The following is a 19,328-nucleotide window of genomic DNA, read 5'->3' as shown; positions in this document are numbered from 1 at the left end:
TCACCTCTAAAAGTTAAACCAGAGCATGCCAAGACTCGAACTGGTAGCACATGGCCACTGTAACAGCATTTTACTCCTCCACCAGTTGTGGCGTAAGGATGAGCTGGGGGGTCACTCTATCATGGAATGACAATATTGCATCCACTCCATCGACCTACTATTACATTATAAGGTAAGTACTTTCCTTAGCTCCATCCATATTTATTACTGAGGTTAGTTAAGGAATGTGTCAAGAACAGTAAATATTCTACCTCAGGTTGTATTGGTGGATGGAATATTAATGAAGGTTGATTCTGTCGCTATCTATATAGTGACATACATCCACGGTAAAGTTCTACTTTTTAGACAACAGCCTGTTAATTAAGGAAGTCAAGACATCTAACTGACACAACCCTTACCCTTTCGGAGGCAACGCCTGTCAGGGAATCACTTCCTTTCATTTTAGGCCAATCGACTCCAGACACAAGAAGCACACATTTAAAGGGATTTTCCTGCCTAGAGAAAAAGTGTATTCTCTTTACCTAGTTTGGTATCCTTATCAATAATCAACAACAGGCATTCCAGGCCTTTCCTTCGTTTAATGAAGTAAGCCTGGAATTTGAGACACATTGTGACATGAATTACCGAAAGGCCTCTTTATATGAGCAATGTGCTGTGTGCTGCAGAAAAACAGTTAAGGAACCCAAAACGTGATTCTTAAAGACACAAAATACTCCTAATGTCATTTTAGTATGACTCTGTTCCACTATTACGTAAACCATATATATATATATATGTATATATATATATATATATAGATATATATAGATATATAGATAGATATATAGATATATAGATATAGATATATATATATACATGCACCAGTCAATTTATGATCAGAGCCTGGAACTGTTGCAATGTTTTCTGTTGTGTTATGTTAATCATTTTGTAAGTTTGTTTGTTGTTTTACCCTTTTAATGGGCATTGAACAGCCCAGTTCATTTATAATCTATAGTTATTGATTATGTAATTATACATAATTAAGGTAATTCTGTCACAAGTTTTTCACCTACAGGCCTCACAAATACACACGACCTAGCACTTGTTCACGTGCAAGGCTGCACAATGTGAATTTTGTTTCGTAATCACTTAGGTTTTAAAACAGACTTTCTGAATTTCTGAAGATAACCAAAGACTTAGGACCTCATTACGAGGCTGGCGCTCTTGAGACCACTAGCCCCATAGTGACGGTCAGATCACCGCACTGTAGGAGGCTCCAACTGCCAGTAGATGCCAGCAAGGCATCTAGACACTCTCTGTTTTTTTTTAACATCAGAAAAAATCCACACAGCATCTGTATCCTCTTTGGTGTGCACATGTGTATGTTTCAAAAAGGAGCCTGAACACAGTTTGGATTTTTTTTAATAAACTGCACCTGGATGCAAGCCAGGAAGAAGCCTGAAACCTGTTTGGATATTTTTTTTAGAAATAGAAAAGATACCCACTGCACCTTTTTCTTTTTCAAATTGAGGCCGTGCTTCAATGAGGAGCCTGGATGCTACTTGACATTTTCTTATTTTAAGAAACATTAAAATCCAAACAGTGCCCTGCTCTTTGCTGTGCACAGATTCACACTATGGAGCTTAGGGCTTTCTGGCACCTAGTTTATCCTAACAACCCAAGCCATTTCTGAACACCAGAGACCTGAAGGATTCCTGGGTGTTGTGGCTTGTGGTGAATCCAGCACTAGTTCTTACTTGGATAGGTCAAACATTGGTGAAAAATGATTTTCTCACATTTTGTGATGGATAGTGTCCAAATGGCTGGAGAACAGTAAAACCTTATGCCCAGGTGAAAGTTTCACTACACTGGCATAATCTCACATAATATTGCATAATTACACACCACTCACAGCAAATATTTAGTGCATGCAACCAGAAAGTGAGTGGCTGATATTTGCAGCGCCTCTGTTTTTTTAGCTATCTTTTAGGGTGAAATGCATCCTTGTATTTCAAAATAAAGACACTAAAGAATGTCTTGCCACAATATTGCAATATATGAAGGTTTTGCATTTAGCATATTCAAATGCGAATTATGAAAATTATGCTCATCCCTACAAATTCTCAGCACAGACTGTTCCACACCTCTACCAACTAAAACAGCACCTCACATGTGCGATGCGGCCTTTCGTAACGGACAGGAAGGGGACCAAAGAAGTGATTCTTTAAAGTGAATATAGTGCCAAAGTGTTCTTTAATTGGTTACAATTTGCCCCAAATTGCTCCACATTTGTGGTACTATGAGGGTCATTATGACCCTGGTGGACCCTAGACTCCCATGGTCATGACGGCAGTCCGGTCGGGACATTATGACTGTGGCGGAGCTGCCACAGTCAAACCGCCAGCACCGCCAGCCTGCCGCCAGCCTGCAGTTTAGCAGTCCCGGTGGTTGTAATCTGCTGAATTATGGGCAGTGAAATGCTCAACAGGTGCTGCTGCACCCGCTGCACTGCCACAATGCCGCCGGCTCCCTTAAGAGCCAGTTGCAATGTTAAGGCCCTGTTCCCGGCTGGGCCAGGGGGCAGAAACAGAGTTTCTCTGTTTCCATCCGCCGGCCCAGCGGGGAAGCCATTATAGGGCCGGTGAGGTTCAGGCGGCACAGGCGTCCTGATGGCTGTAGGGCATTGGCAGGCGGCCTCCGCCGCCCGCCAGTATCATAATGAGGGCCTCTGTTTTTACTGTGAGAATTGTGGAAACGTTGGACAGCAGGACATTTACCATCTACTTGATGTTCTGAAGTTTTCTGGTTTCTGGCACAGAAATTAAATAAAACTGTAATTTTTACCCATGCGTTTGCATTTCCAGAGTATTATACGTACACACTGGATTCATGTAAGTCACATTACCATGGACTCCTCTGTGTTTTTAGTTCTCAGAAATATTTGAAGTTGGTAGGATTCCCTGGTTAGCTACTGAACCTGCTCCCAAATAATGCAGACATCCCCATTCCCTGGGGTCTGGTGCGTGGATCCCTGCCAAAACCAATGAAAACCCACCCATGTATGAGTGTTCTACTCTCCAGCCAGTCAGAACAAAAGAGATACAACTTGCAACAAGGGATTCATCAGACCATACAGAATTATTTAGAATATTTAGTTGTCATGCATTCCTTATAACCTTGAGTTTGGTATCTGTCAAAAAACGAGTATGCAACATAAACAATAATGTTGGCACAATTTTGTGATCCGCTCTAATGTTACAAGATTGGTTGTGCAGTCTACATTCCAAAGGAAAACCTATGTTTATGTGATATTGCTGGAATTACAGACTTTTCCTTAGTTGACATTTCAAGATTTATCTTTGTCCGTTGGAGAAATGCACCAAAATGATGAACAATTGAAAATACCACCACATGTTTCATTGCTTGTTCAGGCTGAACTGAGATATTGTTGCAGGGTTTGCACTAAGAAATAGCACTGAATGTGCCAAACAAAAATATATGGGGCCAGATTTACAAGGCCCTCGCACCAACGGAGCGTCACTTTTTGTGACCCTCTGGTGATGCTGTCTGCCACATTTACAAGGCAGCACCTATATTTTTGTGGCTTAGCGCCGCTGCGATGCAGTTTTCTGCGTCAGAGGGGCGTGCCAATGGGTGTTGCTTTTGACGCTGCCCCAGATTTACAAAAAGTCACAAATCTGTTGCAGAGCCAAAAACTAACACCACCCTAGGGGTGGTGTCAGTATGGCACAACAAGGAGGAATTTGTTTATTTCTTCTCGTTTTTGCTTTTTCCATGTGTGCTGCATTCTGAAGCACACACAGAAAGACCAAAGGGCTTGAATGATTGTTTATGTGCAAGAAGGTGTCCCCCATGCACATAAACAATCATTCAAAAGTGACGATTTGCTACTTCTATGTGTGCTCCATTACGCAGCACATATAGACGTGCCAAATCGTAATTGTAGATTATTTATGCTGGAGGGGACATCTTCCTGCACATAAACAATAATTTCCTTCAACGCAGACACCCTTGCACTATGGCGTTGGCACTGGCAGCTATATTTAGCGCCGACACAGGGGAAAACACAGGAGTGCTGCGTATTTTAGTAAATACAGCACATCTCTGCATTTCTACAGTGACACGGCACGGAGCTGGAAATTTTGGTGCAGCACTGTGCTGCGCCACTTTGTAGTAAACCTGGTCCATAGTTTGTATTGTTGCATGTTCAGATGGGAATGTTCCCTGCATGTTTTACTCATGTGTTTCCCAGCCCAAAGTAACCAACTACATTTTTGGGGGGATCCTGTTTTTCATTTTGGCCCTACAGTCTCCCTAGTATAGCATATGCACAGAGGCCTAGGCCTCTCTCAGACTATGAATGAGGCTGGAAATCTTCTGTGACCTGTAGTAGCGCCCAAAACGTAAACTCATAATAGACAGAGGGCTGCTGTCTCTGTCCTGGTTATAGCACATAAAGCAGTGGTAACAGCATACTTTGTTTTTTTAGATTGCCAGTGTATCTGTGTAACTAACAGTGGGGCCTACAAGCCACGCTTATGCAAAGCCCTATTATTATGTACATGCATAGAGCATTGCAGTGGCATTCTCTGTATATGTTGGGAGCATGTCCAGGTGGCGGATATGTGTAGTATGTGTGCAGTGGTAAGGCTCTGAGTGGGAGTGAGCCAAAGCACTAGAGTCAGTGAGACCCATTTTCAACATACCTAGTTTGGCACAGCACAAAATAGAGGATGAAGACAGCTTCCCGACACAGTGGAAATGTACTTGCCTACATTTCTTCAGCTGGATGGTAGCAAGCACTGAAGTGAGGAGGATGGAGACAGAGCTGCCTCTAGAAATGTCATAACGACGTTTGATAGCAGGAATCTGCTAATTAGTTCTTCCTGTGCACTTCCCTTAGATTTATTGTAGGGCTAAAGGGTGAGCTTCAGATTTGGTTGTTTTAGGCAAGGAAGTTTCAAGATTAGTTTGGCTCTTTTGTATGTCTCTGATAACTTTTTCAGAGAGGCTAATGACAGCGAGGTGCAGAAGCCTCAAACGTCATTATGCCTGTGGTCTGTGCTTCAGTTTGCATATATTCCAAGTGTTACCTGATGAGAGAAGCATCACTGTAAACAAATATTGTGTTTGGAGAGCATCCTAAATAGGACACTTAAAATCCCCAAATCTCAACATCCCAAACCAGTCCTGAAGTTGGAGATAGTGGCTTCACATTACTATCTAGAAAATGTGTATAAAAGTGAGACCCAAACAATCCTACTCTGTTCCAGTTGCAGGTTTTTCCTTGTACAACAAATGGAGTGTGTAGCCTTCTCAAAGGACTGCTGTGTGACCAGGGCTGATGTGTGTCTAACAAACAGTATTCCAGAGTTGAGCACTCTGCACTTTTTGCTGAAGGGTCTGAGGGTCTGAATAGTGCCTAGAAGCCTGCCTGCTTGGAGACAGAAAGAAGGAATCTCCCTGTCATTGCAGGACAAAAGACTATCGAGGATGAGGGGTCAGGTGTGCCAAAGAGACAAAGTTACACCAAGAGGAAGCAAACTACCTCAGAATGAAGCCAGTAATGACCCATGTTGCAGAGTGTCTCCCATGCTCTCATACACAGTTCCTGGCAAGAACAACTTCAAGCCTTTGTGGGTGCATTGGCCGGATCACGGCTGCAACTGTCTGTGTGAGCTCAGTTAAAGCTGTAATGGTCTGTGTTAGCCCAATTAGGGTTGCAGCTAGCTGTATCAGTCTGACTGGGTCTACAACATCTGTTGTGACTGTACTTGCCCAATATGGGCTACAACTATGTGCTGACTTCACCCGCCAAATCAGGGCTACAACAGGGTGGTGACTGTGCTTCAATGGCCCAGTGAGGACCTGTACCTGAGCATGCCCGATGGGCTAATCTGGGCTAATGCTAACACCAGGGCCTGATAGAGCCTCAGTAGTTGGGCCCAGGCATGTGTGTAAGAAACAGGGTTGCTGTTCACAGCTGAACTGAGCCCAGAGGTAGGCTGTAGGGAATGCAGACCACACCTGGGCTCCTCCGTGCCAATGAGATTGTCTTCACAAGCTGCAACCTTTTGTCTGCAGAAGGATGGTAAAGCCACCAGATCTGCTTTGAAGGAGCATGAGAGACTAAAGGCAATATCCACTACACCACCAGTGGTAAGAACCTTACCTTGAGAAACATGAACTGAGTGCACATTTGACTTGTCAGTTAATTAACAATACACCGCGGCATGGTAAATGTCACTGCTGTAAATGCTGGTGGAGACAAGGCATAAACAGGGGATTAGAATGAGAAAAATTTGTTGGTGCAACACCACAAGGAAAAATCATAACCAGGATCACTGTCCTAGATACTGGCTAGAACTATATCATATTTAGTACTGTGTAGTTACAAACCACTTTACTTTCTTTAAAAACAAGCACTTGACTGGACATTTACGTCATTGTGCCTATTGGTTGATTGTTGAGTTCTGAGCTTGTGAACGGTTCTAGCTCCATGGAAAGCTTGTGACTTCTTACCCTCGCTACCCTCAGATTCAAGTGCAGAAAAGGTTCTATTGGGTCCAGTTGAAGAGGTACAGTAGTATTTATCACAGTTTAGGACCAATACCCACATTATGCTCTGGGATCCCCAAATGGGGTCTGGAAGTGCAGAAACAAACCAAAGAGGATTTTTTAAAGCAAAGTGCTAGCACAGACATGCAAAATAACTTTTATAAAGCTACATAATCCTTGCCTGATGCTCCTGGGGGATAATTTGCCTAAGTCTAACCACAAATGTTGTTGCCCGGTGCTTGATCTTAACGAGGTCTGAAAAATGCTCCCAGAGCAGAGACAATGGCTTAGGCCTGTGGACAGGATGGCCGGGATAGACAATGTGATACATATCAGCTCAGAAGGGGCAGTTGGGGAATTTCCAAGAATTTCATTAACTTGAAAGGGACAGAGGTGAAGCCTACCAATTCACAGTTTCGTGTAAGTCGAGACCTAAGGAAGGAACATTTTTTGTTCATTAGGCCTAAGTTAGCCATTTGGGCACCTGCCCAGTAGTAGGAGTGGCAGGACATAGATCCAGTTTAGGGTATTCAATGATGAAGGGACTGTTCATTTCCCCAGAACACCCCTGACTGTCACTCAAGTTACCTTTGACCTGTGCTGTCTTGGATTTCCCTTGGAATAGTGCACTCTGTCACAGTCTGCAGTAAGACAAACAATGTGTGCTATAAAAGAGGGTAGGCTTTTCCTCGGAATCCTTTTCGTTACTGAGTAGAGAGTGTCTATGAGTCATCTCCACCAACCGGCTAGCGCAAACCAAAATACAGAATACTTTCCGGACCTGAATAAGATCAGAAGATGACAGGACCTGCTGTTTGTGACCTGAGCGGAGCTCTGAGAACTGGACTTGCTCCTTCTTGTACCGAGACAAACAAATGGACTCATAGAATCAGTTGGCTGGCCTACTGTGTGGTTATAGGGGCACATCTAGCTGCATAAGGCCCTTTCTCTGAAGTGGCCAGTTAACCAGTACCAACTGGACCTAGACTGGACTTAGACTGGACCTTGCTTGTGGCCTCTGCAGAAGTGAGTCCTAGCCCCTAGGTGCTCTCCCTGAGGCTCTGGAGGCCTTAGAAGTGACTGAGATGAACAGCTCCACAAACACTGAAAAGTTCCAACTTAGAAAAAGATTGGGCTTCCAAGACCTCCAGAGATGTCAGTGGGATATTGTAGCAAAGGTGTCCGATTTTGATGCAACTTCTTCTGATCCAGCTTCAGGGTTGTCCAGCAGGAGTATTCTGACTTCCATAAAAAAGACTACATCATAAAGTTAAATGTTTGACTGGGATTAACCTGCTTGGTGTATCTGACCCAAGCTCCATTGCATGAAATTGCACCTAGGTCCTAATCTCCCACTTTCCTAGACTATCATTGTCCTTTAGTTCTTTTCAGCATTATTTCCACTTCACTCTTCAAAAATTCATATCTAATATGTTATTATTGATTGAGGAGAGACTCCTCTGCAGTACTTTTGGTAGAATGTTTATGTCTTGAGCTTCTACTGTGTCTGGGTCCACTGCGCACCATGACCCTACTACTGTGGCTCAGCGTCTGCCACTTTCTATACATGCCTGGATTCCAAAGGCAAGCGAGATTGTTTATTATTTTTTGTGCCCATTTCAACATTCCTCCATGTGGGCTATGTAGCCACTGGATAGTCCCTGAGGGCCCCCTTTAGAAGTATCTGTTTGGTAGAGAAGTGTTTTTACTGACAAAATGTGCCCCAAGGTAGTGTGCAAGATGGAGCTTACCCCCTTTGTTCGACTGCTTAGCCTTACAGAGTCCCCAAGAGGGAGTCCCAGCCCCAGCAGCGGCCAGACTTCAGGAATAGAACATGGTCCAACACGCCATCATGAGCTCAGCACTTGGCCCTGCAGGGAAATCTAGCCTTCCATGTTCACACTGCACTCACCTCTCACTGAGGGTGGGCCCGAGAGCCAGAGCCCGAAACGGTCAGGCCCCTGACTAGCTGACCAAGGTTTCCGGGCATCACAGCACTTGGTCTCAGGCAGGAATCAGGTAGGTTAGCAAATCAGTGCATTCTTGCATTTGAAATCCTTCCAATGCGGAGCTGCAAAGTAGCGGATTTTAAAGGATCTGGTCTCCTGACCTCCAAAACCAAATTACAATGCAGCTATCCTGGATTCTTGCACTCTGGCGCCCCCTAACATTCATAGTGTAATACCCTTCATGTATTATGCCAGAAAACAAACATACAATGAAAGTGAAGAAAACAAACACAGGGCTAGCTATGCTGAAACAATCACATAAATATACTATGCAATTGTGTTGCCTTTTATGTGCACCTGTTAGTGGTGTCCTAATCATTTCCCTTTAGGGAGACTTTATAAGATGAATGGTAATCACAATTGGGGTCGCAATCTCCCCCGTTGCGATGCAGTGGAAGCAGAGGGTACCCCATTCACGCTCCTCCTGCCTACCAAATAGCAATCGGTTGCAAATGTATTTTTCAAGTCAGAAATTGGTTTCTGGTTAGTAATGTGTTCTTCGTACATTGCATCTTTCAATTTTTGTGGTAGCAGAAGACTGTGATTTGAACATTTTACTACAGCAAAGATGCCGTATTCACAAGATCCTTAGTCATTTTCTCCTGCGCAGTTCCAATATGCACAGAAAAATATTTTCAGTTTGTCGAGAAAAAAGACTGGACACATTTTCCAGCACAATTCAGTTCAATTAGAATGAAAATGATCTTCCCATGCAGTGTGCAGTGTAACACACAGATAAAGTTGGACAGTCAACAACAAGCTTAGTAAAATTCTCAAATTTCATAAACTGCAAAAGTCAGGAATTATGGAAAGGTTCCATGACCAAAGAAGACACATTTCACACCCATATTATATTATTATGCAATTGGTCAAGTTCTGAATCTATAGGAAAAGAGGAGGTCGACAAGAGTTAGTTGTGGTTTAGTTATGATATGATTGACTTCTGCATGATTAGAGGGTCTTACCTAGAGGTGGCGGCACACAGCCCAGTCCAAAACTAGCAATTGAACCATTAGGTGCGACATGCACGGTAGCCGTGCAAGAACCATAGTCCTGTGGAAATAAATTAAGACGTTTATTAAAAAAAGTCTTCATCATGAACAGTTAGGCTTCGACATGAAGAAAGAGGAACACGTGTCAGATTCCTACAACATTGTGACAGCTGCAATACTGGTAGTCAGATATCAATTTCCACATGCAAACCATCAAGGCCAAACATCCTGTAGCTTATCAGAGGTTAGGTTGGGAAGGAATGGAGACAGGGCTCCCCTTTGAAATTCAAAGAGGGTCTTGTTGGGGAGCGGCTGATGATTACTTATTATTCCTGAGCACTACAGATGAAGGCTGACCCTAAAGTTTCTATTGCTCAGGTGAGTTGGTTTCTTCAGGGCCTTCCTCTTGTATGTCTGTTACAGGAAGGCTGAAAGAAGGCAGACACAGGCTCTCACATTTCACTATACATTTGTTAAGGGTACCTCAGACTGGACACAGACTAATGCTACGTGCCCTGAGAAGCATTATTTTGACATAAATTTACTAAAACTCAGTTATTCTTTATCCCGCCCTAATCACCAGATGGAAAGGGGTGGAGCATCTCAAGCACAAAAATTTAAAGTACAACATTCCTCTTTTGTGGTTTCCTTCCATCAGATTGATGGGAAAATTAACCCATATTTATTCAACTGTATTTATCCAGTGGGTGATGGAATGTGTCAACACTGGGTTCTCATGGCAGACATTGGTATTGTGACGCATGCAAATAATGTTGTTATCTTTTACAGCTTTTGCATGCTATTTTAGAAAGCCTCCACAATATTCCTAAACCCCTGTATGAAAAAACAACCTTGACTTAAAACCTCTGGTTGTCAACTCTCCATTTTCCTTCAAAGATCATTCCTAACTTTCTATCCTCTGCCTGCCTCCTCTCTCTGAGCACAGACTACTCTAAATCACATGCATGTTTGCCTTAATCTATATTATTGTGCCCCTGCAGACGGCCCACACCTTATTTCAAAGATCACAAACCTCTCTTTTAAAAGTCATAACTAAGCACCCTAACAATACCTAATCTTCTGTAGTTTGTCTATTATTACTGCCAACCAATGCATGAAATTCCCATACTCCCTCTCCTACTAAATATCACACCTCTTTTCCTACTCATGTAATATACCCCATAGGTACTGGAATATTGGCATGGAATGGTTCTGGTAGAGCACAAGCCTAATCCCAATCACCAGGAATAACTGCAAAAAATTAAAACTAGGGCCTGGAGCAGTGTGCTAACCCGTGTAAAGCTCAACAACGTCTCATCATGGGTAGTAAGTGCTATATAATGCAATCACAATACAATCTATAACCGACACTAAACCCAATATCATAACTCTCTGCAGTCAAACAGTCAGTAGTAGTTCATATAGCCTGCCTAATAATTCCCTTTACTGCTTACCCAGTAGTGTACTAGCCCACAGCAATAAACTATCCATTACCATCTGAACAGACATCGAATAACTGAAGGGATCTGCCATATACTGCCGGCCAACAGAGTACTCTAACTTAGTCCAAAACTGTAGGTACAGCTAGCTAATTACTACGGTCACTTCTTAATATCTCACAATGACAGTCACATTTGGAATTACATTAACAAAGTCCATCCCAGCAGATCTCTCCACCAGTTCTCCCTCTTATTGCCTGCTCAGGACACTAAACATTAAACAAAATATCTCAGAATGGACAACCCAGTGCAGTAACGCACCAAGTGAGCTATTAAGCATAAGAAATACCAAAAAGGATCTGCAGAGTTGCTCAAAGCTGCCAGCTTACTAAAAACTGTAAACTGCACACCTATCCCTCATCTTTCTTCATCTATGACACAATAGCTGTATCTCAGTGGTCCTCACACACAACATGGAAACTCTTCACACATAGGATCAAAGCAAAGACAACATCCTTCCAACCACACATCCTACACAGTGTACCATGCTACCCATGTAGGCAAGCGTCTGCACACAGTTCCTTACCACGTTCGATGGGTACATTCTAACCTTTTGTCGTGGACCCATACTAGATCCCTAAATATTATCCTTATCTGTCAGGGCTTGCAAACGCTTTTGTAAATATTCAAGCGGGTATAGGTGTGTAATAGAGGAAGTAGAATATTGTCAAGGGTCAGTAAAAAAAAAAATGGATTTATGAGTGTATGATTTTAAAAAGCTAAGGCAGACCCGAAGGTGTTTCTTTACATCCCTCACTTGGAAATGCCATATTTTGCTTTGATCGGCAATTAGCATTAGCAAAGAGTGGAACAAACACTCTTTTTAGTTAAGCTATTTACCATCACCCTGTCCTTTAAAATCTTGTGAGAACTTTTAGGCAGGCATATAATGTTTAGTTATTTTGTTTGATATAAATTTCCTTTATAGTGCCAAGAAGCATTGGCGTATGTTGCGCCCTACAAATGAATAGAATATGGAAAACCTGCGTCTGCTTAATCACTACAGGAAATCAAGCTCTGCTTCATTTCTGGCATTTAAATAATAGCCACACAACAACACTGTGGGAATCTGTTTACCCCATATTATTGCTATTATGGCAAAATATTAATTGTGAGCCATCTGTGCCTTCTAAATCTTCATGCTGCACATAACCTGCTGACAGGTGCTACTCGATCAAACCATAGCAGCAGCAGCACACATAACTCCACCAAACAGACTTCAGAGCCAAGCCGCCAGGAGTACTTACCCCTACATCACCCCTTTTGACTTCTGTGGACCCTGAATTAAACACTATGCGAAGACAGGGACCCCAGATTGGGCACTTTCTAATATTTGAACCTCAAAACACCACAGAACAAATACAGAAACAGATCAAACCAATACACAAGTTACTAAGGGATAGATGTATGCAGCTTTTTTCTTATTGCAAATGGCCCGATTTGCAGAATTGGGCCGTTTGCACAAAGAAAAAAGCATTTTGGTATGTACAAACCCCATTTCGGGATTCGGTAATCTATTTACTGAATCTCAAATTAGGTTTGCGAGTCGCAATTAGTGAGGGGCGTTCCCTTCCTAATTGCGAGTCGCAGTGTGATGCAGGATTGTTTTGTGACCGTCAATGCGGTTCCAAATTAATCACAGTTAGCACCACTTTCAAATTTGTGCCAACCCATTCACAAACAGGAAGGGGTCTTCAAGGGACCACTTCCCCTCTGTGAATGGTAGCGAAAATATTTTTTCGGACCACTGCCTGCTCTAAAAAAATGAAAAGAAAACTTTTAATTTTCGTTTTTGAAATGCAGCCCATTTTACTTTAAGGAAAGCAGGGCTGCATTTAAAAAAAAAAAACTGCTTTATTTAAAAACAGTCACAGACATGGTGGTCTGCTGTCCCCAGTAGGCTACCATCACTGTGAGTGCGTCCATTCCCAATGGGGTCGCAAATTGCAACCTACCTCATGAATATTAATGAGGCTGACCATTTGCAACACCATTGGGAATCGCAAACAGTGTGAGGTACACTGTTGTACTTATGGTTTTGAGACTCCCAAATGTGTTGCAAATTGCGAGTCACAAAACTCTGGGTCGTACATCTAGCCCTAAGTAGTTTATTTATTTTGTAAAATAAATACAAACATCTCAGTTGTATTTTGAATGGGATGGTTGGATCTTTTCAAAACATCGGTCCTTGTTTACGGACAGGGCACTCTGTCAAAACATGATGGATATCCCCTGTGGCATATTAAAAGAACCATATTCTATCCACATGCACTTGTAATTAGGGGAGAGTGGTATTGACTACAGATTGTATTAAAATGTTCAAGTTTGTACTTTTATGATGTATACGTATTAATCTACTAATGTTATCTAATATTGTTAACTGTCCTCAACCCCTGGGCAGAAGTCGGAGACCCCAGGTGTGGAACCACTGCTCTACAGTATGGAAATGTGACTATATGAAGTGACTCCCCGATGTGGGGAAAAGGGAAACATTTAAAACCCTCTGTGCTATGCAGAAGAGCTACTCAAGTGAACACTGAAGAAACTGGCAAAGCAAACATGCCACAATACATGTGATCCAACAACAAATTTTCAAGCTTCAAAACATGTCATGGGGATGCAAAGTCCCAAAATTCGTAATAGCTCCATCTCAAGTGTGGAGCCTTCATCCAATCATCTTTCCCTTATGAAATTCATTAAAACTAAACAGTTTGTATAGGCTTCAACTTACATTAAGTTGGACAGTTAACTGCTGTAAAATGGGAAAGCCAAGCCCAGGGCATCCACAATATCAACCATGTACAATTTTCAAACTCTGTCACCAACAAATACATGGACCACTAAGTGATGTCTATGAATTCTTGGTCATCAAATGAATTGCAGACTTTTCCTCTTCTTTTCTGAGTGCTAGCCTACCAATTGATGTGCGCCTCAAAACTCTCCTTCCTTTTCAAGGATATTAACATCTTGGTTGATGGGCCAGCCAACAAATGTTATTGAAGTAACTAAAAGATGTGAAGTCTCAGATTGAAACACCCTACTGACAAAGACAATCCTAGTCTGCATCTCCTGGTCTCCCATATCCCATCCTTCACATCCACAACTATGTGGCCCTTTCTTGGTCAGGTCACGTCTTTATTAACTTAAGAAGTACACTACATGGAAATACCCAAGTCTGAACTGAGCGCCCCCCCATTGGCATATGACCCCAATAACAGCCAGCCTAGTTAATTCTTTCAAGTTCCCCTTCCTTGAATCATCTACTGCATTTATCTACAAATGACACTGAGGCCTTTAAAGAACACTGTGCTGTGCATGCATTTGAAAAGCCCTTCACCACAAAAAATAAAGTACAATTGGCCAAAAACGAAATTAACAAATGATTCACAGATCCTCTCCACTGTCTAAAACCAGGAGCAGACAGTGGAGAAATGCTGCATTCTTTATCTATTACCACATCTTCTCAGAACACAATGACTGCACTTCTGGCCAAAATTATCTGTGTCCCCCAAACCCTCAAAAAATACAATTTTTTCTTCTCCATCATTATCATGTCAAACTGCTATGCCATTCATTCTCACTTGATACTTGACAAATTGACAAATGTTTTAGTGTACTTCTGCAACAACAATTACCCATTTTTGACCAAATATATGCCCAGTGGTTGTGTTTCTACTACCTGGAATCATCTGGGCGGACTTCTCCAAACTTTCATCTGTGACTTCTCTTTGGCCTCTGTGTCAACATTAACCAATATTGTAAACTAGACAAGATGCTTTGCCCTACTGAAAGATGTACAAAATACAAGGGTAATCTGAATGGGCAGGTCCCTCTCTGTTGTAATAATCTGATCAGATAGATTGAAACGTATTCTAGGCCTTAGCGATTTGTAGTGACTCGAAGCACCCCTCTATATGATGTGTACTTAGTAGTGTTCAAATTCTTTACAAAGTATTATAAATTAGTAATGTTTTTTAATTTGAAACGTAACTCCTCAATATAAACTAGTTTTTTCCTTGGTGTAGCCAATGCTGACAACTGTTTTGCTCTGGCTTTTAGCACCACAAAGGTTTCTCAAGGATGGGAAAAGCATCAAACACTACTATCCACTAGACTGAACGGATGCACCAAACCAATGGCAAAAACTGAGGATCACAGGAGACCTGACTGCTTTTTTTCATTTGATAGCCTATGTTCCTTAAAGGAACCCTTGCTGCCCATTAAAGAAAACTTAGGAACGATCTTACAATGGCCCCATTTACTACTGCGTGTACACTCTGTGGTCGCCAAACATGATTCTCAAAGGAGAAAATGAGGAGGGCAGCACCCCCATTATGAATCAGTTACCACCTCCTTTGAGTAGATGGCAACTGTTCTACCCATTGATACATTCCATACTGACCTAACAGGGATCACCCTCTTCACACCTATTCATGATTGCAGTTCGGTATGGGTTTACTACATACCAAGAAGCCAAATGTCATTGCAATTCCATCCTGTATTTTACAAATCACACTGTTTGCCACCACCAATAGCTTTGTACATCTGTCCCTTGGAGCTTTAATAAAAAATCGCTGTAATAACATATATCATTATCTGTGTTTCCTAGTACCTGCTTTGACCTAGTAATTGCTCTTGCTTTAAAGAGCGAATAACGGGCAGCCACTGTGGTTCTGCGAGTTTTTCCACATTTGAAGGAACCGTGGTGGTAGAGGGTGTGGCTTTTAAATTCGTGAAGGTGGTATTCTTCTTGGCACTGAAGTTACGAACAGGATGAAAACGCAACATGGTTTTACATGAGCGATGTGGCATCAACTTACGTCCAGTGGTTTGCAACCCGGATGCACTTCGTTGAATTTACTCTTGGGGCAATCAGTTTCTCTGTATCTATATTGGATTCGATAGCGAGTTCCAGCCACCACCTGTATGAATTACACACAGAAAATGTACATAGATGGTTACATGGTTGCATGAAGAAAATACACTAAGAAATGCATGAAAGTGCACATAGGGTGAAGGTGATGCATGAATGATGCTTATCTACAGAAGCAGGATGCTCCAATAGAAAGCTGTTTCTATTCATACAAAGACCTGAACTGCCATAAGCGAGCTCTATATGTCTCAACGGTCACTGTCTAATGCAATCACAAAGGTATAAGGAAACTAGAAGAAGGCAAATGAAAGTTAACTAGTTCTTACAAATATGTAGGCTACCTCACGTTGGCGTCCATGGCTTTAAAGAGGTGATACAGAGCCCTTTGAAAAGCTGATGCTGCTTAGCCTAGTCCATATGGCATCCTCTTCTACTGAAGCACTTGTAATGGAGTGATAAATGCCATACGTGGTCTAGAGCACTGGTTCCCAAAACTTTGACTTCTGTGGACCCCTACTTTATCATTACTGGAGCCCTGGGACCACCACTGAATCTTTATTGGATTTCGGGGACCCCCCACTGTGTCATTACCAATAGGTGGGGACCTAATCTGTTAATATTATTTAATTTTCTAAGCAGTCATGGACCCCCTGTGGAGGCTTCCCGGACCCCAGGGGTCCCCGGACCTCAGGTTGGGAACCACTGGTCTGGAGGCTTTAGATAGTTATACTTAATGATACCCTCTGTGCAACTTACGTGCAGCAAGCACTGTAGCTCCATCAAACATTTACAATAATTCATTAACCTTTGGTATGGGGTAGCCATCAATTGGGATACAGGCATTGAGTCCTACAACAAAACATTGGGCCTGATTTATAATTTGGCAGATTGCACTTCCTATGCCAATGCGATGGAGTACATTACTCCTTTCCCTTATGGAGGTGCCACCAGCAAAATTTTAAAATGCCCGGTTTCCCAGCAGACATTTTGACCATTAACAAGACCTGCCATCACGGCGATTTGTGCCAATGCATTATAACTTTGCTGGACGACTCCATCAAACATGACTGAGCCATATATCAAAGTTACATTTTTTTATTTTCGAAAAGGAAATATCGAAGTGACTTTTTCTTTTTGAAAGTAAAAAAGAACAATGCCCCTCCCACCATGTGAGTTTTCTGTGTTCTGTGTTCAGTGGTGGTGACGGGCATTGAAAATGGCTATATGTACACCCATCTAAATTCGGTGGGCAGATATATAGACCATATTGCTCTTAATCCTTCCTGTCATCAGAGGAGTTTGACCATGGCTGCAATAGACTAGTCTCCACCGTTGCAAAACTATGGTCTGCTCAAACTTAAATCGAACAGGCGCACAATAGTCTTGCGGGGAGGGAACTCTGTAGCAGTTGCAACAGAGTTTCCTCTCCGTCAAGATTTAAATTGGAGCCATAGTATCAATGTGCCATTTCTCTTTTTATAGGAACAACTGGACAAATTCAGTCTGAAGATTCTGTCTCTTCAATGATGTCCTTCTGTATTCTTTCTTAGAGCCGCTGGTAGTCATTTCTAATACTAAAGGGAGCGTCCATTATTTTTTTCTAAATAGGAGTTACATTGCTCTTCAGAGTTATATGGTGTATGAATCCTTTTAACTTTCCGATTTTTTCTCTGATCACTTCTGTGAATGCAATCAGTAGTTGCTTATCTAAACCCTATTCCATTGGAACCATGACAGGTTCTATTGCAGCTGGATCGAGGACTATTTTTAGCAGTTTCTGGTCTCTCCACCCCAAAAGGAACACATATTTCTTAGCTATGTAGGTGTTGAGCTTGGCTGTTCTATCTTTGAAATGTACCATTGTGCTGAAAAAGCACAACAAATTTATACTGTTGCCATCAAAAGACACCACCCTTATATCTCGTGTAAGGAGCCATATTCCTTTTGTTGAAAATCATGACTCAAACGTCTCAGAGGATGTAATCCTAAAAGGAGATCCTGAATCAGCCAAAAGGATACATTTGCTTCCAGTTTATTGAATATACATTTGGGGTGATTTATATTGATTTTCTTTCCACGTTCTTCCCCATGTTGAACCATTAGTATAGTGTTAGTATTTTTTCTGCCTTTTCGCCAGGAAAGTTATTATACTCTAAATGATCTTTCCAGATTTGTGCAAAGCTAATTTTGCTATTCTTATTGCCTTAACAACAAACTTTGGCAAAATGACTATGTCAGCTAGAAGTGCCCCTTTTTTTATTAAGAGCAGGGCATACCTTGAAATTGGTATTGTGGGAATTACTACCACACCTAATACCCGACTTTAGGCTCATATTTACAGTCTTTGATAAAGTTTATTCTGTGTGTTTTTCCCAAGGTAACATACTTCTGTATCCTTTTTAGTGTCTTTGACCTCACTAACTTCTCTAGCGCACAACATAGACTGTTCAATTGCTTTTGCAGATTGTATTACTTCTAGTGTGGGATCGCCCAATACCCACAAATATTCTGGTATTCGCTTTACATTGTTATTCGCCACCAGCTGGTCTCTGATCATTTCACCTCTAGAGGGCCCAAAGCTGCGTGTGTTTGAAATGCTGCTTAATGCTTTGAAAACTTGTCAAAACTCTCATGTTTTGTACAGACGCCTAGTATAACAAGCATTTGCAATGCAATACGTCTCGCATTTGCTTGAGTTAGAGCGATTGGCGTTGTAAATTCCTAACTGGACTTTTCTTGCCCCATAAATAGGAAATGAAAAGTAAAACAGTTGACATAAGTGAGACGATTCAAAGCATGGTGGCCACCAGGAGCATGAGCGCAAGGGAGAGACACAAAAAAGAAAAAGAGGTTCGCTCGCAGTAAAATTATCGGCAATCGTGCAATTATCCATGTAATAGGATAAGTCTGCAAGGCAGTAACAAAACCGTCCCAAGGAGGGACAAATGTGAAGCATTTACTAATGATATCAAAGGATTTTTGAAAGGCAAGACCAGGAATAAGTGAAAGTGATGGGCATGCGGTGGTTAAAAGCCCACAATACTCACAACAGGTCAAAGCACTTGCGGGCTCAACCTTAAATTGGTATCTCTCCAAAGTTTTGCTAATTATAGCTTTAAAAATGTACTTCAGTCTCATCGTGGCCTCTTCAAACTCATCATAATCATCTTGGTTTTCAGGTGCTTTAATTGAAGCAAAGAATTAAATTTCTCTTGATCCTCTCTCCCCAACAGGTTCATTATATCTAAAGCCATGAGTATCTGAGAGTGAGTGTCCGATGTTAATACTGGTAGAATGACTACCTAAGAGAAATGGAAAGAGAAATTCACTTCAGAAACAAATTTGGGTCCAATTCAAGAACTACCCTATCAGGGAAGTATCTTGGATAAGGATGGGA

At 41.9% G+C, this 19,328-nt stretch overlaps 1 protein-coding gene across 2 annotated transcripts in view; it reads right to left on the bottom strand.

Annotated features, from left to right (window-relative positions):
• LOC138265425 (uncharacterized) overlaps positions 1 to 19,328 on the bottom strand; it is a 226,152-nt gene that overhangs the window by 136,588 nt on the left and 70,236 nt on the right. For both annotated transcript variants that reach the window (XM_069213123.1, XM_069213122.1), the window contains exons 8-9: positions 15,879 to 15,980; positions 9,533 to 9,620 (exon numbers count right to left, since the gene is read on the bottom strand). In XM_069213123.1, the coding sequence (XP_069069224.1) occupies positions 9,533 to 9,620; positions 15,879 to 15,980 (190 nt within the window). The remainder of the gene's footprint in view (positions 1 to 9,532; positions 9,621 to 15,878; positions 15,981 to 19,328) is intronic.

This window comes from Pleurodeles waltl, chromosome 11 (genome assembly GCF_031143425.1).
Source record: "Pleurodeles waltl isolate 20211129_DDA chromosome 11, aPleWal1.hap1.20221129, whole genome shotgun sequence".
NCBI lineage: Eukaryota > Metazoa > Chordata > Amphibia > Caudata > Salamandridae > Pleurodeles > Pleurodeles waltl.
This window is presented reverse-complemented; position numbering and strand designations above follow the sequence as displayed.